This window comes from Sinocyclocheilus grahami, unplaced genomic scaffold, assembly GCF_001515645.1.
Source record: "Sinocyclocheilus grahami isolate Dianchi unplaced genomic scaffold, SAMN03320097.WGS_v1.1 scaffold791.1, whole genome shotgun sequence".
Lineage (NCBI taxonomy): Eukaryota > Metazoa > Chordata > Actinopteri > Cypriniformes > Cyprinidae > Sinocyclocheilus > Sinocyclocheilus grahami.
The window spans coordinates 337,401-364,079 of NW_015505970.1; the positions used below are offsets into that span (position 1 = coordinate 337,401).

Below are 26,679 nucleotides of genomic sequence, written 5' to 3' on the forward strand. Positions count from 1 at the left end.
ACCATATGGGTTTCTTCAATGGAACATAAAGGAGACCTTGAAGACCGAAAAAACATAATATTCAAATAAATAAATAAATAAAATTAAATAATAATCTACAATATAAAGTATGTCGTGCCTTTAATGCTTTATACTAAGCAATTGTACTGCATTATTATTATTTTTATTATTATTATTTAAAAAAATAAAATTCTGTATGAGATCCAAATTATTTGGGTAATTATTTTAAAATATGACCTGTTTTATTTTCATTTTTGATAGGTTTACTAGTGCTTTGTTATACTTTTGTTGTTGTATTTGTTGTATTTCGTAAATTTTTACTGTATTACAAAAGTGACACAATATAAAGCAAAATTAGAATTACACAAAGTGAAACAAAATTATTACAATAAAAATAAAGTGCTCTTAAGTGTCATGGACATGTCAAAATACAAAATATAATAATAATAATAATAAAGCTTACAGGCATAATTATCTGTATGCTATTTTTTTTTTAGAATGAAATGTCCTGAATGTTCACCCATGTATTCTCAACAGATAAAACATAACGCAGTAATCATAGTAGCTAGAAGCGCATGTGACAGTAAGATCCATAGTGAACTTTCACCAGTGCTTCAAATGGGAATCTACTGATGTCCTCCGGGAGGAACAGGAAATGACCTTTCTCATGGTACATTCCACCTCTACTCACACCGATAATGCTACATGTGTTGTTATGCTTCATTCTCTGATCATATTTGAGTCATACATCAGAAGTCACTGATAGTAGATGAACACAAAAGCGAGTCTGAAAAGTTACAAAAACCAATGTGTCAAACGTTCCAAATTGATTTCCCATTGGTAGCATATCAATCGATAATAAAGTTGCATTGGCCCCTGATCTTTATATACTAAATACGAATGCTACATTAAATGTATTGCAACAAGATGTCTTCAACCCCCAGCCTGATGATGGCTTCAGAGAGTGGCTACATTCACATAGCAACACAATACAGATGTCGGTCCTGTATATAAAAAAAAATTAAATTGTATAACCATAGAATGAGACTTGCTGTTAAAGGGTTATTTCACCCAAAAATGAAAATTCTGTCATTAATTACTCCCCCTCGTGTTGTTTGAAACCCGTAAGACATTTGTTCATCTTCGGAACACAATTTAAGATATTTTTGATGAAATCTGAGGGCCCTCCCATAGACAGCAAGGTAACTACCACGTTCAAGGTCCAGAAAAGTACCAAGATGATCGTCAAAGTATTCCGTGTGACATCAGTGGTTCAACTGTAAAGTTACGAAGCATGGTACTGTCGTGAACGCGCGTCCAAAGTGACGCAGTAGAGACGAAAATGTGGAATAAAGTTGTTATTTTTGTTTTCTTTGCGCAAAAAAAATATTCTCGTAGCTTCATAACTTTACAGTTGACCCACTGATGTCACACGGACTACTTTGTCGATCATCTTGGTACTTTTCTGGACCTTGAATGTGGTAGTTACCTTGCTGTCTATGGGAGGGTGAGAGAGCCCTCAGATTGGTTTCGAACAACACGAGGGTGAGTAATTAATGACAGAATTTTCATTTTTGGGTGAACTAACCCTTTAAGTGTTTGGACCACAGAATTTTTAAGGATGAAATCATTCAGAATGTTCCAAAATGTCAAACATTTTAGAACAAAAATTCAATTCTTAAAGATGCGTTCAAACTTCATATGTTCTGTTGTATTCGGTCATGTGAATGTAGCCATTAAAAAAAGCCAGCATGGAATTTCCAGCCATCATTCACCAATTTCTACATATCCCTGGCTCTTCTGTGTTCATTTATTATATATTTTGGCAAATTGTACTATGCTGATATTCTTAAGCAAAGCACCTTAACACATCATGCCATATTTAAATCCATTCCATTGAATTTTGCACATTTACAATGCAAATAATCCTGGCCAGTAAGATTTCACATTCTAATTAAATTAACATTCACATTCATTTGCTCATCATCGGGGTGATGGTGCACTCTCTGTGCTATTTGAGCTTATAACAATTCGACATTGAATTGCATGATAAAACTTCAATATCTAAAAGAAACAAAAGGAAACATTTGGAATACGTAATGTACTATCCTGCAACGTAAAATGACAACCCTCCATTTATTGTTTCGCTCTCATTTTCCCTCTTGCATTAAATCTAATCGTTCGTGTCCTGTAGTAGGTCCTACTAAACTTAGCATGGATTATAAACAATAGCTGCTTATACAAGACATGTAGTGAAGGCATTGTGCAAGAGTTCAGAGCGTTTACGGTAACAAACATGAGGAACAGTATTACAGCCGCGGGAGAGTCTTTAACTGTAGGAGAACCTGGACTGGGGTTGAAGTACTCCAGGCCCTGTCCCTGTTACCTATGGAATTACCTGAGGAGCGTGTCTATGATAATCTCTTCAACAGCGACAGACATATGCCACATTAGGATACATATGAACTGGTTAAATATGAGCGTGAGCGAATATTACAAGCCGGAAAATCATTTTGCACATTTTATGTTTGTAAACAGACTTACCTAAAAGCTCCACTGTGGATGGAACTACAAGTATGAGTAATACTAGAGCAAAGCAATTGAAATATATACTGAATACATGATTGCACCATAACATCTAAGCATACGCAAATCTGATAAAGGACACTCAAACAGAGGCACAAATGGTTCCTTCTTTTCGTTATATGCTCTTATTCTTCTGTGCCTGCCCTTCCCTTGCAGTGATGATAGATGTGATGAAACGTACTTGAGCTTTCAGAAAGGATCGAACACACACAGTCCTGGTAGTTTGCTTACACATCTGACAATCACATATTGCTACAGAACTCTAACCATGTGCTTAAATGTTATTTAGCTTGATGTGACATATTTTAAAAAGAGTTCCAGGGAGGGTAGCGTACATTTCGAATCTTTTGAAGGTAAAATCATTCATAACATATTGCATCTGAATCTTAAACCATTGGCATCTGTGATTTATGCTGCGTTCCATTCAAAGTCAGATGTGGGATATTCCTACTTGGTATCTCTGACTTCCAAGCATGAAGGAGTTCCTCTCTCTAAAGTTTGGAAGATGATATATAAGAAAATTAAATGGCAATGCTACTGTTTGCTGAACATATTTTGATTGTCAACAAAGAAGTCCCTAGCAGCCAATGTTGAGCATAAATGATGCACCGCAGTACTAGCATTTGTTCTGCAGGTGTATGATTATCATCTTAGAGGATCATTTATCTGCAGACATTTGCTAAACATGTTTTATCATCATTTAATGTAAGATCTTTGACCTATTGATGTATTTTATTTGCTTAAAAGTGCATCTCACCAAAAGGATTTTCAAGCTCAAGTGACCTCAAGTGGCATTCTATTGCAATTTTCCAAGTAGGAAGCTGGAAATTCCAACTTTCCGATGTAAATGGAATGCAGCATTACTGTAGGATACTTCAATGAGGAACATCGTGACTTTTCACGTCAACACTGTTTGTTTGCCATCTCAAAACTTCCAAAATAAAATATGTCTGAAGTTTGTCAATGTCACCCCTTGAGGAGCTAGCACGCACATGCGATTTCTCTCTAACACTATGCAAAATGACATTCTTGATCATCAAAGCCAAGAGCGGAGTTTGTCTGTCCAGAGGCGTCCATCTGTTGGAGTCTATGTGCCCAAATAATATTCATTGCAGTCAGAGGTACGGTCCTATTGCTGAACGAGAACGACTGACCCAGTGAGTCAACACTCTCCCGGCAGTTTTATTGAAGCTAAAAGTGATCGTTCTCATAAGTTGTCCAGGTGCGTTATGGTTCTTGTAGATTGAGGGTGAGGTAACTGATGCTCTTCTGGTCCAAAGTTCACATTGTGTCGTTTTCGGGAATCGAACGAACTGAACGGCAATGCAGCAGTGACACGCGGTTTCTGGTAAAGAAAGCCAAAGATCAAGAAGTGTACAGCAAGCCCAGACTGACGGGATACCAAGTAAAGGAACCAAAATAACTACAAAAAAAAAAAGATATAAATTTGTGCTTCTTTAGTTTCACATTGTCATAGTCCGAGAAGTTGCAGTCGGAGTCCGTTTGTCCTTTCTGCAGCTTGATACTTTCCAATATATCATGTACACGTGCATGTACAGGTCCACTCAGGTCATCAGTAACTTCGTGACCACCTGTTTCACTCATCCGTTCCGGCTCTCGTTATTCCTTGCAATCTTAGTGTCTTAAGAAAATCACATCTCCATGCACTTGAGTCTGTGGAACGAGTAGTTCATTTGGGGAAAGGACGTCCTTGTTGCTCTTTCAGCCATCTGTTCATCCTGTAAGCCCTCCATCATCTTTGGTTATAATTGACACTTTGGTGTGTCAGATACATACACGAGTGACTGAGATGAAGATGTCAAGACATATGGACAGAAATGTACAAAATTAACGGAAATTATGCTTACATAAAACTTAAAAGGTGCCACTTAGCAGATATAAGCTCAAAAAGTGACCACAAAGATGATGAGAAACCAAAGAAACAGTAGACTCGAATGGTAAGAGGAGGTGTGCAGCCGGGACAAAGGGAATGAGAAACAGGAGGAAATGGAGGAGGCAGTAGCAGGAAGGGTGGTCATGTTTTGGGGCAGTTCTTATTGCTGCCGTGGGGGCGTCCTACACTGGCGGTGTGTGTGCTGAGGGGTATCTGTATCATCTGAGGAGGAATGTCAGAAAGATGGTGCAGAGCAGCTGGACAATCATAGGAAGAAGGTGAAGACTCTGGTGTGTCCCAGACAGAACTGCTGTAAACATAAAGACAGGCACTCTATTACACAACAACTTCTTTATTGTTGTGCATTTGTCACTTTGTATTGACAGAACAGTGGAAAATGGACATAAAGGTATTGTGGGAGTGAGTGGGATTCAAAGCTGCATCTCCTACATGAGCATGACAGCTCCAGAAGAAATTGTTCAAAAGTTGCTCTCTGATAGTTCAGGAGACTTAATGAGGCTCTCAGCTATGTTGCACTGAAATATCTCAGATGTTTCTCCTAAATAATATTTATATTTATGCATATGGCAGATGCTTTTATCCAAGTTGCATTGCATTCAAGGAACATACATTTCTATCAGTCCAAACATTCCCTGGGATTCCAACCCATGACCTTATTGTTGAGCTATAGGACTGCTTTGAATATTAAGCATCCATATGAAAACTGTTGTTCGGCAAGGTTAAAAAATCACCCCCCCCCCCCCCCCCCCAAAAAAAAAAAATTTGCCAAATCATTTCCAAGGCACTTTTGATAGGGATTTTGTTGGTCACATTTTTTTTGGTGTGTTTCAGGACAACACTTTACACGATTAAACATTTGAATGCAACAATTCTACAAAAGCTCATTCCTGAGAAACCAATTGCTATTTTATTATATCTAAGTATTATATGTGGGAAGTACTAAAACCAACACTCTCTGAAAAAAAGTGCAAAAATTGGCATTTCTTTAGGGGTACAACAGCTTGTCACTGAGGCAGTACCCATAAAGGGAAAACCTTGTACCCCTAAAAGATTCACAGTAGGACCTTTAAAATTAGTGTTTACTATTGTCATTTTGCATTATTGACACTATTTTCCTAATTAATGCTGTTCAGTTGCTTTGACACAATCTGTATTGTTAAAAGCGCTATATAAATAAAAAGGTGACGACCTTAAAGGGATAGTTCACCCAAAATGAGTTTCTTTTCTTCTGTTGAACACGAAAGAAAATATTCTGAAGAATGCTAATATCCAAACAGTTGATGGTAGCCATTGACATCCATAGGATTTTTTTTCCATACTATGAAAGTCAAAGGCTACCATCAACTCTTTGGTTACCAACATTATTCAGAATATCTTCTTTTGTGCTCAACGGAAGAATGAAACTCATACAGGTTTGGAACAACTTGTGGTGAATAAATGGTGACTGAATTAAAATTTTTGGGTAAACTAGAAGTACGTATTACTACTCTATTGTACTAATATCCTTTTCAAGGGTACTGCCCCAGTGACAAGCTGTTGTAGCTGTAAAGGTACAACTTTTGCACATTATTTCTGACAGTGAATGTGACCTATGACTTGCATTTTATGCAAACTGAGAGCTGTACATGCTGGTTCAAGTGACTGGTTCAAGGCCTAAAGCATTGCAAATCTAATTCAGAATTGCTCCAAAATGGTGCAATTTACCTCAATATGTAGTTCATAAAATGCTCTTAAGAAAAACATCTCTTAACCTCAACCACAGAACAGTTGCAGGGTCAGACCCCTTTTAGAAGGGAACTTGGGATGCTATCGTAAATGGTTTTGTGCTCCTGTTGAGTGTTTGGCACAAAGGAGCGCGGGACACTGAAATAATGGATCAGACAGATGGGGTTACAGCGGCTGGCATCATCATATGACTGAACCAGAGGCCATAAGCGGTAATATCTGTGAGCTACCGAAGACGGATGACCTGCGAGAGGACAATTACAAGTCATTATGTCTCAGAGGTAACGTTGAGTAATATCTTTCGGCACAGCTCACAGGAAATGGCCTCAGATGATGATGAGGGCTGGACCAAACATGCTTGCAGTGTTGTTTGAGAAGCAGACACACAACACATACACGTGTGCATTTAATTATGCATACAAGCTGCCAACAAAATAGGTTTAATAAATTAAGAGCAGGTATTGTTTTAAAAAAAATCAATATGGCTTTATATCAAGGATTTCTCTGGCTATAGCAGGAAATCAATATATTCATAATAAAGCTTTTTATTCTTCCTTTTCAATAAAGATCGAGATTGTGTGAGCTGTGACATCCCTCTCAAGGACTTTTGAAGGAGGCGGGTAATTTTGAGAGCGGGTGTACGTGTGTGTGTGTGTGTGTGTGTGTGTGTGTGTGTGTGTGGAGGCAGGCTACTTATGCACCTGTGCAGCAAAATAACAAGTCTAATATTATAACCTATAATAAAAGAGAGAGGGAAATTAGTTATTTAAGAGTTCAAAAACTGATCAATCAACAGTCAGTGGCACCGTAACAAATTTCAATGTTTGTGTGTGTGTTGTGGGGTCTTCAGATTTCTAATTCCGATTCAACAGGTCACCTTTGTTTCAAATCGCACATATTTCTTCTCTTGTTCTGCCTGCTCTGCCTTTCCACCCCACAGCCAAATCCCAGTCAAGGTGTGATTTATGGGGATGCAGTAACACATGGGACGTCAGAGCCAATCATCATTCATCTCTAAAGGAGGAACAGCTCACGGTTGAGCTACCATGGGCAGCACCCCGAGCAGAACAGGCCAGAGGAGAGCAGAAGAAACCATCGTCATTCTGGCTATGCAGTACATTTGCAGTACCCAACATGAAAATCATATTCTCTAGCTTTTAGAAAAACAGGCAATTTATTAAGAAATATTCCAATTATTTCTTCATTTGTTCACTTACTAATTAATATTTAAAAAAAAAAAAAGATTTCTTGAGAATATTGGTTTCCTGTTTGGAGTCCTGAGTGCACAATATCACTTTCCATCCAGTTAGCAAAATCCCTTAACTAACATAAACCAATTAGAAAAACAGGCAATTTATTAAGAAATATTCCAATTATTTCTTCATTTGTTCACTTACTAATTAATATTTAAAAAAAAAAAAAAGATTTCTTGAGAATATTGGTTTCCTGTTTGGAGTCCTGAGTGCACAATATCACTTTCCATCCAGTTAGCAAAATCCCTTAACTAACATAAACCAGTTCCTTAATGACATAATTTTGGAGGGAAAACCAGCATTAGCATCACTAAATATAGAGCGCTGTGCTGCAGTGATGAGACATTTTTGTAGGCCAGTCTGGAAGTTAGCATCACCCTGGTTCCATTTTAGATTATTGCAGAAAATAAGTTCTGTGACCAACAGAAGTTTATGATTCCTGTAGCGGTTGACTTTAAAATGTATAAAAGTTGTGTAATTTGTGAATTTGCGAAGAATCACAATGAGCAAAAGTCACATGACTTCAACGTCACCAACACTAAGCCAACTCTTTTAGTCTTTATTTAAAAAACATGTCCTTGAAAGTTTGAGTTAGAATAACTCTAAAGAGGCTGTATAAGCAGACTAATGAGTAGATGAGTTCACCTGTTTGGTCTGATGATGTTTAATGTCCCTAACAACCTCTGTAGTCCCATTTAGACACTCGTTAGCAACCATTTTCAAGACACGTGAAAGCTTTAAAAAATACAAATAAATAAAATCCCAAGGCGGTTTTTCTGATGTATTTAATATCACAGAATAAAACATGAAAATATCCTGAGCTTGTGTTTACCACAGACCGTCTTGCAGGCGATTGACTTTAGTACGATTAACTCCTTTCCATGTTTTGGCCAACAAAAATACATCATCCCTGCAGCTGTCTATTAGAAATTTGACAAATTCTGGTTTTGTGGCTTTAGCTGGTTTGTCTCACTTTAAAATAGTTCACGCTTCCTGAGTGAAATCTCAGAAATTGGTAAAATAGACTATTAAAAAAAAAATCTAAATTAACTTATGCATAGCTAACTGTAGCATTTCATTCCCATCTTTTTAGGCATCCTTCCTATTAATCGTGTAAATAATCAACCTGTTGAAAGTTTTCCAGCTTAAACACAAACTTCTGAAAGTCTGTTATACCCACAGAGTTCCAAATGTACTGCATAACAGGAAAGACCCTGAAAAACATCAAGGAATCAAAAAGGAGAGGAGTTCCATTGATGAATGCACATATCCTCTATAGCAAAGCCTCATGGGTCAGAGACAGAGCCTGCAAGCTAGCATACATAGCTAACACATACCCACAACTTTCCCCAAACAAGCAACAGCTATCAGCAATCTGTACGGTTGAGAGCTGGAATATTCTCTCTGTGAGGGAGCTTTTACAATGACTGATCTTAATCATTAATTTGGCTCTTTTGTTCTGCCTTGCGGTGCGCTGCACGCTGCTCACGTTACACTTTCCTGTGTGTAAGCACAGCACAGCACCTGTGGGCGGCATGAAAAGGTTTTACTGTGTGGGCCGTGTGTGTGTGTGTGTGTGTGTGTGTGATATAACACCAGTGTTCATGTCGACCCAGGTACAGAGGAGAGAGCAGAGCTGTACTCTTCCAGAGACTAATGTATAAGATTATATTAGAACTTGAAATAATAATAGAGTTTTTTTTTCACTTTACCATGACAGCTTCCTGAGGTATTTAACAATTTAAAATTTTATACCCACAGAGTTCCAAATGTACTGCATAACAGGAAAGACCCTGAAAAGCATCAAGGAATCAAAAAGGAGAGGAGTTCCATTGATGAATGCACATATCCTCTATAGCAAAGCCTCATGGGTCAGAGACAGAGCCTGCAAGCTAGCATACATAGCTAACACATACCCACAACTTTCCCCAAACAAGCAACAGCTATCAGCAATCTGTACGGTTGAGAGCTGGAATATTCTCTCTGTGAGGGAGCTTTTACAATGACTGATCTTAATCATTAATTTGGCTCTTTTGTTCTGCCTTGCGGTGCGCTGCACGCTGCTCACGTTACACTTTCCTGTGTGTAAGCACAGCACAGCACCTGTTGAAAAGGTGAAAAGGTTTTAGTGTGTGGGCCGTGTGTGTGTGTGTGTGTGTGTGTGTGTGTGTGTGTGTGTGTGTGTGTGTGTGTGTGATATAACACCAGTGTTCATGTCGACCCAGGTACAGAGGAGAGAGCAGAGCTGTACTCTTCCAGAGACTAATGTATAAAATTATATTAGAACTTGAAATAATAATGGAGTTTTTTTTTCACTTTACCATGACAGCTTCCTGAGGTATTTAACAATTTAAAATTGAAAAAAAAAATGATCAGGCTGGAGCAGTAGGAGCTATGTGGATTGGTATATGAAAATGTCCGTACGTGTTACTGTCAGAAGAAACTAATGCCTTGCGGGCAGTGCACACGCTTTGGCACATCGCACAGTGGTGCCTATATATGTGGGTGAATCTGTTTCGGGTCATTTTCCAATTTGGGAGAGTTTTGTTTGGCAGCAAGAGAAAAAAATAACGCAACTTGCATTAAAACCAAACAGCCAAACAAGTGTTAAAAGTTGGCTGAACCATTTTATAGACCTGATGCTTGCTTACATGCCTTTCAGCAAATTAGCTGAGATGATGTTACACCTCCTAATTAATATTCATGATGACAAGGTTTACATTGTGTTTCCTTTTCAGATAGTTCCTACACTCCTGAATGTCTACTCCCCATTTAAGGTAAAAAAATACCATAAAAATAATGCTAATAAAAAGGAAACTACACAGTTTGTTCACTGTGTGGTATAAACGTCAGGATTAACAGCTGGTGTATCAATAAAAAAAAATAAAAAAAGTTAATTTGCTAAATCCTAGCTTTTTATTTAAAAAATGACATTGCATAATATGTGACAAAGAATTGAGATGTGGCTTTGAAATGTGAGACCATCTGGCAAATTAAGCGGTTAAAAGGAAACCTAATTAGATAAAACTCTTCTGAATTTGTATGATAATAATTTAAGATAATTTAGTGAACTCTGTAATTCAATAAAACATTTTCTCAACCAAACAGAATTACAAAAATGAAATATTTTCCTTCAACATATATCCCTGAAATATATAAGCCTATTTTTATTACTGTAATGCAACCACATATTTTACTTTTGAGAGTTTGTTTTATTATCTATATTAACCAGTGTAACATTTAAATAATATATCATTATTTTTCACATTATACTAAAAAGAATGAGCTGTTTTCCATTATGGCAATATGAACTAGAAGGTGAAATGCGCATTATTGTCATAATGTCACTGTCACGCACACACACAAATATCGAATAGTCCTAAAAAACTGGCTTCATTTTCTTTAAGCAAAATTTAATATTTTATGTCTTTTTGGTATGAAATATGACCAGGACATGTTCTTGACAGGTTTCACCAAGTAAGAATAAGGGTTTTGCCATTTTTAATATTCAGAACAAGAAGGTCATATCTTCAGTCTATCAAAAATCACTATGCCCTGAAAATGTGATGGGGATTCAGGTCTTTGACTCAAGAAATTATTCTATACAAGACTGTGTGACATGAAGCACTGTGCATGTGAGGTCATTTTTAAGGACGGTTACTGGTTGTAATAGTACATATTATTTTTTATTTTATTTTTCATGAATTGTTCTTGTCTACATCTAAACAATTCTTTGATAATTGTATATCTTATAGTTTCTGAGGATGATTGTTGTGGATCTGTCTCATGCCTAGAGTAACCATGGACATTGTATTTTTGCTCTCTGGAAGGAAGGCCAAATGAAAAGTGTTTTACCATCTTTATAGTCTTTTAATTAATTCGTATAATTATCTATATATAATCATCTAGTCATATTCATATATTCTTATTTGCTCATATACTACTCTTCATATTTATCTTTACTTTACATTTATATTGATATTTCACATATATATTGTTTTTGACTTGCTGCATGTCTCTGTAGATATAATAAGCATAATGCTGTGTAAAGGGCAATGTTGAAGTTTCATAATTTGTTTCTGGTACCAGGGAGAGCTTCTCTCTGCTGGAGCGTCTGTATCTTCAGGGTTAGCTGACAAGGAGCTGCTGCCATGGACACTGAATGTGGTTTTGATGTATGCTTTGGAACATCGCAGATGACGCTTGAGGTGGCTGGTAGTTTTCTTCCCTAGCTCATAATAAAAAATAGCTTTTTTTTTTTTTCATTTTCACTTAAACTGTTTCCACAAAAGCTTTCATTTTTGGTGAAATAACGGCAGCAGCGATGTATTCTATATTTATCCATCGTACAGAAGAAGTGTTTCCTTCTATCGTCATAGACTTTATGTCAGTGAAACATTGTGAGACAGTCAGTCAGCATTAGGCCTAACAGTAAAAAAAAAATAAATAATTTTTGTTGGGGTGAATCTAATTAAAATATGTCCAGGTCATATTTGAAAAATGAAAAAATAATAAGAAACAGTATTTTTTTTTTTTTTTTTTACAAAAAAAGTTTCCAGCTTTGTTTAAAAAAATATTGTAGAAAGGTAATTTTCTGCAAAGTTGCTTTTCAACGATTTGTATCGTGAAAAGCGATATACAAATAAACTTGAATTGAATTGAAAAAAGTAATATAGTCATGTTCAATTATATGGAAATACAATAATAGAAATACAATGCCACAATAATATAATGTATTTAAATTACACTGCTGTTCAAAAGTTAGTATCATATGTAGTCCCCCCCCCCCCCCCCACTAATACTCGTTATTGTGATTTTTTTTTTTTCTTTTGTCAGTGAAACATTGTGAGACAGTCAGTCAGCATTAGGCCTAACAGTAAAAAAAAAATAAATAATTTTTGTTGGGGTGAATCTAATTAAAATATGTCCAGGTCATATTTGAAAAATGAAAAAATAATAAGAAACAGTATTTTTTTTTTTTTTTTTTTACAAAAAAAGTTTCCAGCTTTGTTTAAAAAAATATTGTAGAAAGGTAATTTTCTGCAAAGTTGCTTTTCAACGATTTGTATCGTGAAAAGCGATATCCCCCCCCCCCCCCCAGTATATGTCCGTGAATGTGTAATTTATTTATTTGTATTATATTATATTATAGTATTTATTTATATTTATGGACAAATGGTTTTGACTATGTCCTTGATATGGAAATTAAACTCAAATAAAATGTTGATCACAAAAAAAGAGAAATAAATGACATTTTAAAATATATTCAAATAGAAAAGAGTTATTTTAAATTGTAATAACACTTCACATTATTCCTCTTTTATACTGTATTATTGATTAAATAAATGCAGCTTTGGTGATATAAAGAGACTTCTTTCAAAAACATTAAAACAAACTTGATCAGTACTGTATGTCCATTCAGAGGCAAATATTGATAACATGATTAATCAACCATAATATGCATTTTTAAAGCATAGATTAAACCATATATCTTCCTGCATTACAGTAATGAGAATTATATTTTATCAATTCATCTGGTGGGTTTTGAGGGGGACGGTGTTCTGGACAACTGCCCTGTCTCTCTCTCTGTCTCTCAGAGTCTGGCGCTGGGCCTTTTCCTGTCTGTGTGCATGCATTCACACCCAGCATGTGCCAAGATCAGCATTCAGGAGGAGACCCGAGGCCTGCCGCACCATCAGAGGGCTGCACGAGGTGAAAAGAAGCCAGAGCTGTCAGAGCTGGGCCCCGGGCCCGAGCCCCTGCAGCCCACTACAGCTGCTGCCTCCACCATCAGCAACCCCACAATGGTGCGGCATCTCTCCTGCACGCGCACAGTCCTGGCACATCTTACTCACTGACAGTTCATCTCTAAAACCTTCCTGTTGTAACGGAGTTAAAGGAATAATTCAAATTATGTCATAATTTACTCACCCTCATGTCATTTCAAACCGTTTGATATTCTGTCTGTATTATTAAAAGCTCAAAGAAGAACGAAAAAGCACCATGAAAGATCATACAAAGAGTTGATTTGTGCTTCCAAGTCTTCCGAAGTCAAGATTTAAATATAATTATTTTAGTCATTATTTTCACTTCCAGTGAACTCTAAACCCTATAAAGCCTGCAGTAGCATATTTGATATGCAAATTTATCAAAGGCCTTTTAGTATAATTTTAAAATGCCCACCTTCAGGTTGTGGTACATGTGTCTTTTTGCTGTGAAATCTTTACTGATTTTTTATAAAGTAAACTTTTATATTTTAAGTAATATTTCAAGATGAACAGTTACTGGACTGAAGGAACTTGGATTTACTTGATTATCTATACATAATGTATCAAACAAATCAAGGTAAAATGTGAGTATCAGATATCATACATCATATTTTTGAGGAAAGTTGGTTTATCTCTAAATCATTGTACTGCATTGTATTATATGTTTTGCCCCCACAATAAAAACTACAGAGCTTTGATCATAAAACTAAGCATTTAAATATAATTTTACTAAGACATATTATTGCGAGATATAGAGTGACAACTGATATCTATATGCATTTTATGTAAGTAACTTAGTCTGATATAATATATTTAAAAAAGCTACTATTATAAAATAATCTAATTGACTTTTGGCCAGAAAAATATCAGCCATTTTAGCTTCGTTTGGGCTTCTGAATCATGTCTGAGTTTTAGATTTTGTCTAAATAATTTGTTCTCTTTTTTTCACAAACCAGGCATCACTTTTCTCATGAATGTTTACCAAGAAGAGCTAGAGAGTATAGATTTGTATGACTTCAAACTTTGCATTGTATGGATTACTTATATACATTTATGATACTTTTTCACCCTTTTTGAACTTAAAACAAAGTCCCCATTCTTTTTAAGTGCATGGAATAGAGTGACCAAAACAATCCTTTAAATGTTCTCCATTTGTGTTCAACAGAAGAAAGTAAGTCTTGGAAAAACATAAGGATGATTAAATAAGATTGGTTTAAGGTCAGTTCTCAGTGCTGTTTCATTACTCACAGGTTTTTGTCTTTCCTTTGCTTTAAGACTCACGAAACAAAACAAAAAAAACAATCTGAACGTTGACAGGTAATGTGGGCTTTTAGTCACCTACATCTACATGAAGGGATATAATGAAGTTCATTACTGAAGCATCAAGGCTGAGAGGTGTGTTTTTGTGCTGTCACTGATGGTACAGACCTGTTTTGTCCACGCTATCCTTTTGTTTGCATTTTCCCTTGGTAACAGAAACGTCATCGATAGCGATGTCTCCCTCAAAGCCGTTTCCACGGATACCTTCGAACACCACCTGACCAAGAAAAACACAAAGAAAAATCTTAATAAAAAAAAAAAACATTCCTAACATTTATTTTGTTCATATCATCTAACATTTAAGAAAAAATAAGAGATAATATTAAGAACTACACTTCTTTAAAAGTACATCCATAAATACAAACTACAACAGACCCTTCACAAAGACCCCCCCCCCCCCCCCCCCCCCCCCCCCCCACTCCACCGCCTTCCCCCCCACCCCCAGTTACTCTTGCTATGTTCGACAAGGCATGCCGCTCTCATGCCACACATCATGTTCTCACATCAACACACAAAATACATCACGGAGCAAAGAGGAATCTGACAACTTGCCGACAGACAAGACGGAGCAGGTTACTTCTCAAATGAAACAAAGTCTTAGCTTTCAAATTTTGTCATTTTTTGAGAAATTTAAACAATAAATACGGTTTTGTGGCTCTTTAATGTGTCGTGACAGGTCGCTGTAGCGCCTCAGTTCAAGCGGCACATGAACTGATCATCTTTTCATAGGTACTTAAACCATGAAATAAACATGAATGAACATCAGAAGGTAATCTATTTAAAACGCGGAAAAACGTCAATACGCACCATTTTTCAAGTTCAAGCACTCAAACATTAATCTACTCTCCTGTCTGATTTGTCGGACAAAATGGCGGATTTGGCGTTATGATTGGTCAGATCGCCTGTCAATCAAGCTCCCTGCGAAAGGTCAATTCTGCAGCTTGGAACAGCAGGAACTGAACTGGAACTTGAACACCATTCTCGATATGATTCTGAATTCTGAATGACACAAGACCCAAGTCACAATTAAACGCTTCTGCACTACATGGCACATTAAAAATAACACAGTACTATATCAAACATTTGTACAGGAAGAATAAAAGAATAACAAATCAGCCTATAAAATCAAAATAATAAGGTTCCTCCCACATTCTTTGCTGGTATTTATTTCCTCCCCATGTAAGCTGCGTTTGACTGACAGCTTAATTACAGCAGCTCTGAAGCTCACTGCAGAGACCTAATCAGATCCATGTCAAAGCCACGTTCAGTCTAACTAGAGTTTAAAGAATTACCCCCTCCCCAGACAAACACACACCTCTGAACCCCAGCTGGCGGACTAACGCACAAGTGATTGAAATTTATAAATGAAGAAAAATTGAACACAGTGTCTCAATACATTTAATCCACCCACAGCCCCTTAAAACAGATCTGAAGCAATTCACATACTCTGAAACTTTGCAGAATGGCTCTGTATTTTAGCTTTAAGTTTAGGAGAACTTTTGCATATGGACACAATTTGGAGAGCTTTTATGGACACAGGAAAGAGTATGGATGCCAGGGCTATTATTGTTAACTAGATGGAAAACTTAAATAGTTTAAGCACTTAAATTACTAATAAATAAAAAAAAAATAAAAAAATTATAAAAACCAAAACTGAACTAAAACTGTAAAGAAAATAGCAATAGTAATATTTAAACAATAAATAAAAGAATAAATGAAAAATAGAATGAAAAAAATATAAAGATAAAAGCTCATATTTTCTCAGTATTTACCCCTAAATAGTACATATTAGTATTTTAAAAGTGCATATTAGCACCTAAAATGTACAATTAGTAGGTGAATTCAGGTTGATTGAACCTTTTGAAAGGGTACTGCCCCAGTGACAGTTTTGTACTTTTTTCTTAGATCGTATTATCATTCCAACATGATTTGAAGCAGAGAGAAGACAGTATGACTGTTTTGTATTCAGCCTAAAAAACACTTCCTAGATTGGTTCACACACTTGACCAGGTGAAGATAGCATACTTTGCTAAGTGCACACACTCTTGACCTGTGTGCTTTTACAAACACACACACACACACACACACACACGTGCAGCATCACTCCCGCTCCCACGATGCCCAAATGAACGAGTGACTCTGAATCATAAATAACAGAGGCTGAACGGGATCAAGGGATGAGGGCAGATGGGTAATTTGATTTGTCGTGTGTGTGTAAAACAGTCTCTCTGTCTGTGCTAATTAGCTGTGGGGCCACAGTAGACGCCGGGTGACACAATATCATTAGGACAATGTCAAGCAGCGCTCCATAAGAATATCTGCTCACCTGAATATATATTCATGCATTACAAGCCCAGACTCTCAAACACACAGAGAATGCATTTAACTCACAGTACCCTTCCAGAATTTCAAGGTCATTGTATGCATAAAAACATGCTCAAAGGGCAAACACAAACATGCAAAACATGCACAGAGATCTCGCCGTAGTCGGTTGTAGCAGTAATTGGTAGGTGAGGCGATGTGTGTGTTTTCTCTCTGTTCGTTAATGCAAATGGTTTCCTCTAACGGGCAGAGCACAGTTGACTTTAGTGGGTTGAGCTCATTAAGAGGATGACAAACCATTCACCTCTCACACATGAGCTTAGGTGCCAGCAGAGACAGAAAGAAACAATTATGCGCAGCGTCTCAGAGGCGTAGGCATGCAGACACCTCTCCAGCTCCATGTTCATTAGATTAGGTGAGGATAGAGAGCAGCGTGCAGGAATGGGGGAGAGATGAAGGTGAAGCAGAACTTAAAGAAACAGTTCAACCAAATTCTGTCTCTCTAGATTTTGTGGAACGTTACACAGAATACTGTTGCTGCTCTTTTCTATACAAAGACAATATATAAAGACCAGGGGCTATCAAAAAGCACCTGGAAATAATTGTCTAAGTGAATTGTGCTTATGATTTTCAATGAGACATCATTCGTACAGTACATTTATTTATTTAGCAGATTTAGCAGATTTATGCATATTTATCCAAAGCAACTTGCAAAAAAGGAGTACAAAAAATGCAGTTAATCCGAAATCCTATTATATAAAAACCCTAGATCGTTCAGAGAAATACACGCTTCTTTTATATATCAAGAAAAAATGATGCACTAGCATGCAATAGTTTGGAGTCACTAAGATTTTCAAAAGATTTTCAGACTTTTAAACTGCTACAAATTATTCCTATTTCATATAAATGCTGTTCTTTTGAACTTTGTTCAAAGCTCAAAACTTAACCAAATCAGCATATTAGAATGAGTTCTGAAGGATCATGTCACACTGAAAACTGGAGTAATGATGCTGAAAATTCAACTTTGCATCACAGAAATAAATTACATGTTAAAATCTGTTGAAATATAAAACAGCTATTATAAATTGTAATAATATTTCACAATTTTACAGTTTTAAATGCAGCCTTGGTAAGCACAAGATATTTGTTTCCAAAACATTTTTAAAAAATCACAATCATTCCAAACTTCTGACCAGTCAAATACTGGTGGCATACAGAGGACAATTTTTCACATAATAACTTACTTTGACAAGATTTGTTTGAGTTCATTTTAAAAACTCTTGACTTTTGATTTCAGACTACAAATCTGAGCACAGTTTGACACACTTAAGATCTCCTTTTCTCCATTTAATCTCATCACTTTCTAAGACAGTGGTTCTCAAACTTTTTTGGTTATGCCCCCCTTTAAACCTATAAAAAAATCTGGCGCCTCTTCAGTGAAGCAACAGCAGAGAACCCTGTTTCACAGAGATAGGACGTTGCAAAGGGGAGCAGAATTTCAACAGCTTTCTGACCTATCAGTGGGAACTCCCTCTCCACACTAAGCCAGAATTCACAAAGTGTTTGTGATGGGAACGTTAGCCTCATGCTTGAGTCAGATGTCATCTCAATTAACTGCTCTTCTTCTGAGGAACTCAGATCATCAGGTGCTGGAGCAGTGAATGGATCTCTCACCCAGTCGAACTAAACACTGCTGTCAGGGAAGTATTTCTGAAAATGACCTCTCAGAGCAGAAATGTGTTCCAAAATACATGGGATCACTGTGCTTTCGGTGAGCTTGTTAGTTTTGGAAAAGGTTGTTCGATTTTCAAAAGACTCTGTATTTCCTTGCTCGAGTTTCCTGCCCCACATCTCCAGTTTTCGGATGAATGAACTGACTTGGTCTGCCAGATGTGGTAGGTATTTGTCTTTGCCCTGCAGCTGGAGGTTTAGTTGATTAAACGTGGAGAAAATGTCACTGAGATATGCCAGCTTCATTAGAAATTGTTCATTACCAGATTTGCTGGCAAGCTCGTTCATGCCTTCTTCCTGCAGAAGAATCTGAATTTGCTCCCTGAGCTCAAACACTCTGGACAGCACTTTGCCACGGGAGAGCCATCTCGCTTTACTGTGAAACAGCACAGCAGTGTGATCGGCACCCATCTCCTCACAGAGCGCGGAAAAAAGTCGTGATTTCAGTGGTCTTGGTTTATGTAGTTGACCGCGATAACAACTTCAGACAAAACATAATTTAATGTAGGGCTTAACTGGCATGATGCAAGTGCTTCCCGATGTATAATGCAGTGCGTCCACTGCGCTTTCGGTGCGACTCGCTTGATGAGTGCTTGCAATCCTCCCCGTTTCCCCGCCATAGTCTGTGCGCCGTCCGTGCAAATTCCCAAGCAGTCCTCCCATTTAATCCCAGCCTCTGTCAAGTACGAATCAATAATCTTAAAAAGTTAATCAGCCGTTGCTCTTTTTGGGATGTACAGTATTTGCAGAATAGTAGATCTTCATTCAGTGACTCGAAATCAACAAATTGCACATACGCTATTAACAAACTGCCCTTGTTATTATTAGTGGCCTCGTTGACTTAAAGCGCATAGCGCTTTCCACTAATTTTCTCAATGAGCTGTTCCTCAATGTAATTTGCAATATCGTGAATTCGTCTTGATATGGTGTCATTTGACACAGGGATAGTCTTTAATTTCGCGACACTCACCTCATCAAGCATAACTGACACCATACGTATCTATGGCAGCGGGAAGAATCAACTCTTCTGCAATAGTATGAGATTTCTTGCATTGTGCAATGCGATAGGCAATTTTGTAAGAAGCCAGTTGCGCTTTCGCTGTTGCTGTAGTGGCTTTTACAAAACATGTTTTCTGCCCACGATATTGATTAAGTTTTCTTTTAAAAAACTCAAGTGGCTTTTGAACATCATTCGGATGCATGGTCTCCATGTGTCTCCTTAATTTTGTGGGTTTCATGCTGTCCGCTGCCAGCGTTTTAAGGCATAGGACACACATAGGTCTTTCCTCCTCACCAACGACATTAACAGTGAAGCCGAGAGCAAGATATGCTTTGTCATATTTTCTGCACTTAGCTTTCGAATGACCAGCCTGGGTCTATGCAACTTCTATGGCCTTTCTCTTCCCTTTTACAAACTGATCCATCTCCTACTCTACGTCCGTTGGCTGTTTACTGTTTTTTTTTTTCTTTTTCTGCTGATGTACCCCCCCCCCAGCGGGCGTGCCCCCCACTTTGAGAACGACTGGTCTAAGAGAAGCAAATTAAATAATATAGCTGCAGCAATGACGGGCCCAAGTCCCCAGCACCAACGGTACCCTTGTGGCATCAAGAAAACAGTGCACAGCAGGCACATGCATTTACAGTAACCCTCTGGCAGTCTGGTTTTACAGCAATGAAAGGGTTACTCTAGAACAGTGTTTCTCAACCCTGCTTGAGAAAACGCCCCCAACTCTGCACAATTTGTGTGTCTCCCTAATCAAACACACCTGATTCAACTTATGAGCTCATTAGACGAAACTCCAAGACCTGAAATGGGTGTGTCAGATAAGGGAGACATACAAAATGTGCAGTGTTGGGGGGTGCCCAGGACCAGGGTTGAGAAACACTGCTCTAGAATATCCTGAGTGTGAAACAGACATACACACACAAAGGGAACAATACATATAACTTTGGTAACACTTTACAATAAGGTTTCATTTGTTTACATGAATTAACTTTATTAGTTAACATGAACAATACTTATATAGCATCTATTAATCTTAGTTAAGTTCCAAATTTACTAATACATTATTAAAATTTAAAGTTGTATCTGTTAACAGTAGTTAATGTGCTGTGAGCTAACATGAACATGTACACTTTTATTAACGAATATTAACAAAGATTAATAAATGCTGTAAAAATATATTGTTCATTGTTAGTTCATGTTAATTAATGCATTAACTAATGTTAATATAAACTATAAACTATAAACAGGATAAAACTGTATATTAAAAGCTAACATAAGCAGTAGCATTTACAAATAACAGCATATCTAAAAGTATGAGACAACAACAAACAAAAAACATAGGCCTACCATTAAAAGCCGTGTTTGCACAGGTTATGCACGATCCTCTTCAATAATATCCTCTGCTTCTCAATCGGGCTCAAACTAATATGCGATATTAACGACGCCTTTGTTTACAATAAAACCGGAGCACATGCCGCTGAGGAGAGGGGCGGGACGATTACACGCGCACTAGAGGTGGTTTAGCCAATCACAACACACTGGGCTAGCTAACCAATCAGAGCCCATCGCCTATTTCTGAGGGAGGGGCTTCATAAAAGCAGGAAAGTGATCAGCGCGTTTCTCAGAGAAGGGACAGAGCGGTGTGGAATAAAGGTAAATTATGTGAAAAATCATGCGTTTTTTAAAAAACTAAGCATTAACACATGTTAGACTGCACCCCATAAACACAATCAAGCCTAGAAAAAAAAAACACTGAACCATCCTTTAAAAAAAAATTGGGATAATGCACTATAAAGATAAAAGAAAATTACTGTTTCCTTTTATACTGTTAATTTAATAAATCGCCATGGCAACACTGTTCAAGATATCCAAAATCCTTTCGCAATTTAGCATCTTCGATATCTTGGCATCATGTAGACAAAGTTTAGTGTGAATTGCATGAATCTCCTAGAAGGAGTATGCAATGATTCACAGCCTGATTTTTCCAAAAATCCACATTCAAACCAAAATAGCCGACTTCCTGTTGGTTGTAGCTCATGACTGCATGTTAAGTGCCTCAAAAACATCTGAAAATTATTTTAAAGTTTGGCACATTGCCATGGCAACAGTATTTAAGATATCAAGAATCCCTTTGCAATTTTACATCGGCCATGTTTTGACATTATTATGAATTGTAAAAAATAAGAAGCTGATTTCAAAGGATTTTTAAAATGACACACTTCCAGCTGCCCTTTGGTAGCACTATAACTTTGACTCATAATAGTCACATCTATGTGAAGTTTGATCAAATCAGACAATGTACGAGGAACCTGCTATAACACACTTCCTGTTTCCATTTTTTTTCCAAGTTTGGTGGCGATCGGATAAAAACCCTAGGAGGAGTATTAAAATGTTTGGTGCAAAAAAAGCCCCAGATTAGTTGGGGGAAAAAAAAAAAATTAACTTAAATGATTTTAGCAAATGGCTGCAATATAGCAAAGAGTGAAAAATTTAAGGGGGTCTGAATACTTTCCGTACCCACTGTATATATATATATATATATATATAAAATCTGCACCCCTAGTGACTTGGGCCATTATAAAACTTTTTAACTTTTTAACAGGTATTTTTTTGGTTGTTTTCATATTTTATATGAAATATATGGTTGTTTATATATTCATATTTTTGGTTGAACTGCTCCACTGAATGTGGAAGGAAGAAACAGAGTTCCAGAACAGCTGCTGAAGGCTGTGATTTTGCTGTAATGGAGACTCGTAGTCTCGTGAATTTCATCAACCGATCACTATGGAGAGCAGTGCTAGCAGAGAGGCAAGAGGTGAGAGTGATGGGAAACTTTGAGCACATAGAGAGGAGAGGTTAATGGATAACAAACACGACAAAGAGCTGAGAGCATCAGCGGAGCAACCAGTGAGTGATAAAGAGGATAAAGAGAAAAGAGGAGATGATGAGGAAAGAGCTTAAAGGGCTGTGTGAAAACGGATCAGCGCTCACAGTGGATGCTTTTCTCTGTTCTTCTCTCAATCTTTTCAGAAAATCATAATTAAGCAAAGCTAATTACCAGACCTCCCTTGCTCCCTGAACTCTTCCTTTGTAAAGTTCCTGCGCTTTTGTCATCATCTTGTTTCCCTGCTGGCATCTTTCACACGGCCATACAAAACACTTCTGCCTGCGGTGACCTTTTCCATTAAGACACGGAAAAAGGACTTTAGAGATGTGTAAGACAAACTGTAGATTTTAGACTAGATTTTGACATTTTCTGAAGAAAACTGTAGTGCTGTTTGCCTGTGCAAAAGATGCCACCAAGAGTGTTGCGGGTGGCTTTCAGTGAGTTGATAATGTGTTGCAAGGTGGTTCCCTAATCATCCATGTAAAAAGAAACCACCTTCAAATATTTATGATATTATGATCTCTAGACATATGAAGATGCCACCTTCAGTGTTGACTGATGATTGACTGATTTATTTACTTTAAGAAATCAATACTGATATTCCACAAGGATGCATGATCAAAAGTAACAGTAAGGTATTTTATAATGTTACAAAAGATTCCTATTTCAAAAAAATACTGTTCTCTCAAAGAATTCTGAAAAAAAAGTATCACAGTTTGTATGAAAATATGCATCAACACTGAAAATAATAAGAACTGTTTCTTGAGCAGCAAATCAGCATATTAGAATGATTTCTGAAGGATCATGTGACACTGAAGACTGGAGTAATGATGCTGAAAATTCAGCTTTGCATCACAGGAATAAATTACATTTAAAAATATATTTAAATAGAAAACAGTTATTTTAAACGGTATTAATATTTCACAATTTTACTGTATTTTTGATCAAATAAATGCAGCATAAGCGATTTAAGCAAAACTTTATTTTCTCCTAGATGAAAATTATATGTTAGGTTGCTTAGAAAAACACAACTTCAATAAGCCTCATGGTTTTGGGTATTATCATGTCAACACAAACGGTTTAATCAAATCAAATCACAGGTAAGGAAAGTTATAATGTAAACTAAATACAATATCTGTTCTTGGTGCCAGAAATCTTGACTGACATGAGTGGACTTAAAGGGAAAAAAATTAAATAAAACGCTACTAAACTGCAGGATATAAAGTTTAAAATGCATTTATAAACTGTATTCTACTGAGACTGTGGTAGTAAGCATTTATAGTTATGTTAAACTGCCCAATACCAGGCAGGTGGCATTTAAGAGCTCTATAAAAAGAACCGCTATACTGGGCCTTTACACGTACAGCACCAACTGGCCTTAACTGCCATTTGAAACTGTGTCATAGATGGAAAGCAATCAAACATACACCAGAGGAGCACAAAGCCAGAGCTATGGCTATATCATTGCCAGAGTTTATGAATGTATGAAAACACATTTCACATACATATTTTCTTTGCCCTGAATTGCCAATATTTTAACCAATTGGTAGTAGTTCCACAAAGTGAAGGATTTAAAAAGCATTTGAAAAAGACAAACGCAGACTGGACTAATTTTATATGCACGATGGTAGGGTAATGATAATAATATTCATCAGGATTTTTTTTTTCAGTCACATCTGATTTGGCCATGGCAGTAATCTTCCAGACTTTAAATGGACTGTGCGTTCCCGTGCCGTTAAAGATTACGGTGTCTTTTATCTTCTATAAAAGTGGCATGAAAATGTAACGAGTGGCAAAAGCAATCCCATGTGTAAAATCCTTTGAATCTTCTCTCAGCGGCCCACGTCCAGCCTGCTGGCCACATAACCGTCACTGTACATTAAGCATATGTGGATGTTGACATAAAAAAAAAGACATACTGACACTAAAAGACATACTTATACTTTTTTTTTGAGTGGTTGCTCTAAGTGTTTTTTATATTGAAAAGAGGTTGCACATAGATGTTACAACATTGCTTTGTCTTTATGTAAGACATAAAGAACTAGAAATGTTCAATAAGAATTGCAATATTATATTCCTATTTGGAATGTAATATATGGAATATATCAAATATGTAATAAATATAAATAAAAAGTTAAAAAGACCAGCATTTTTTCAAAAAATAAATCTTTTGTAACAATAAGTCTGTTTCACTTTGTATCACTTTAACATATCCTTGCTGAATAAAAGTATTAATTTCTTTAAAATAAATAAATAAAAGTACTGACTCCTAACTTTTAAACAGTAGTGTATATTGCTATAACAGTTTTCTATTTTGAATTTATGTTGTTCTTTTTATCTTTTTTATTCATCTAAGAATCCTGAAAAAAAAGTATCACAGGTTCCAAAAATATATATAATAATAATAAAAAAAGTATTTTCCAACATTGGCAGCATATAAGAATGATTTCTGAAGGATCTGTAGACTGTAGTAATGGCTGATGAAAATTCAGCATTGCCACCGCAGGAATAAATTCTATTTTTAAGTATATTAATATGTATATTAATATTTCAAAATACTACTGTTCTTACTGTATTTTTGATCAAATAAATGCATTCTTAATGAGCATACGCGACCTCTATAAAAAAATACTATCCCAAACATTTGAGCAGTAGTATATATATAAACATAATAATTCTAAAATGGTTTTTAGAATAAAAAAAAACAATTAACGACATTATATATGACGATTTTAATGACATTATATATGTACATAGTTGTTTGTTGTTGCAAAATAAACTCCAGTTTATCAAGACACCAATGTCTTGATAAAATGCAATATGAAAATTACATTTGAAAATTGTAATTTCACAGTCATATATGAAAATTACTCAGAATATAATGAACTGAATGTATACATATTAATTAATATCCAGTTCTCAACTCCCAAGCTAATCTAGGAACATCTCTCAGAGCTCCTCTAACGCTGTGAGGTCTGTTAGATCTCTGTAAAAACCCCTCAACTATCAATCCCACTCAGTTTAACCTCAAATATGCTGCCCATGCAATGGATCCACACAGTTGAGTAAAGCTTTCGGATAAAGTAACGCTGTTGTGATTCTGCTTGATCCATCAGGCTTAGCGATGGGTGAGATGCCTCATGCAACGATGCAAAAGATGTACTTTCTTTTTCTCTGAGATTCTGTGGGAAAATAATGCTAATTTATCTCGGCAAGCCTCCGCAGTCACTCGATCCACACGGCAAGAGTCAATGGAGGAACAAAGAGGAGATGAGAACAGAGCAAACAAACAGACAGCGGAGAAACACGGCTGTCTGCCGGACTTGTCAAGTCCTACTGTCCAGGAACGCCTGGATTGGTCTTTAGCATCGATTGACGGAGGCCAACTGGGGTCTGGATGAGAGGTGAAGATCGATTTACGTCTTCAAGTGTCAAATACACTGCACTACTGAGTGAAATGAAAGAGAAAGCACAGAAAGAGGAGAGAGGCTAACAAATGTTTTTTTTCAAAAAATTAACTGTGAGGAAAAATATAAGTTTTTCCCACTCCAGACAGCAAGTGAAAAGTGAGAACAGTTTTTGCCAACATAAAATCAAAATGTACCATTTTTACTTATTCTGTTGACCCTACTAAAGTAAGTTCTGAAACAGAAACAAATTATTCAATGAGAAAAAACAGTAGTGATTACATAACAGAATGGAGGACTTGTGGGATCAGCCGAAAAGTCATTTAAAATAAAATCTGAAATGAATAAATTAAGCATAAATAACTTTATTTCAGCTAGTTACACCAAGGCAACATTTCTCATTTAGTTTAACTATAGACTTATAATACTATAGACTATAATACTATAAACTACTAAAAATGTCAAAAACACAAAACTACTACATCTTTAACTAAAATTCAAATATATATACATTTAATATTAAAAATAATATTACAAAATATAATAGTAGTGATAATACTAAAATAAAACTGGGGCACAACAAAACTGGAAATGTAAACTAAGAAAATAAACCTAGTGATCCTGGTCTTACTGTGCATGATGCATCAGTTTATATTGCTCTACATGTTTTCATAATCTTCATCAAAATGTAATAATGTTGTCCACCTATGAAACAATTTTGTTTCTGCTGTTATAATCCACTTGGGTGAAGCCAAAAAA

General features: G+C 36.5%; 1 protein-coding gene across 1 annotated transcript in view; it reads right to left on the reverse strand.

The window, feature by feature from the left end:
- Positions 1-3,510: 3,510 nt before the first annotated feature.
- LOC107561774 (MAM domain-containing glycosylphosphatidylinositol anchor protein 2-like) overlaps positions 3,511-26,679 on the reverse strand; it is a 36,633-nt gene continuing 13,464 nt past the window's right edge. The window contains exons 4-5 of the mRNA XM_016246252.1: positions 14,676-14,784; positions 3,511-4,790 (exon numbers count right to left, since the gene is read on the reverse strand). Coding sequence (XP_016101738.1) covers positions 4,699-4,790; positions 14,676-14,784 — 201 coding nt within the window. The 3' untranslated portion in view covers positions 3,511-4,698. The remainder of the gene's footprint in view (positions 4,791-14,675; positions 14,785-26,679) is intronic.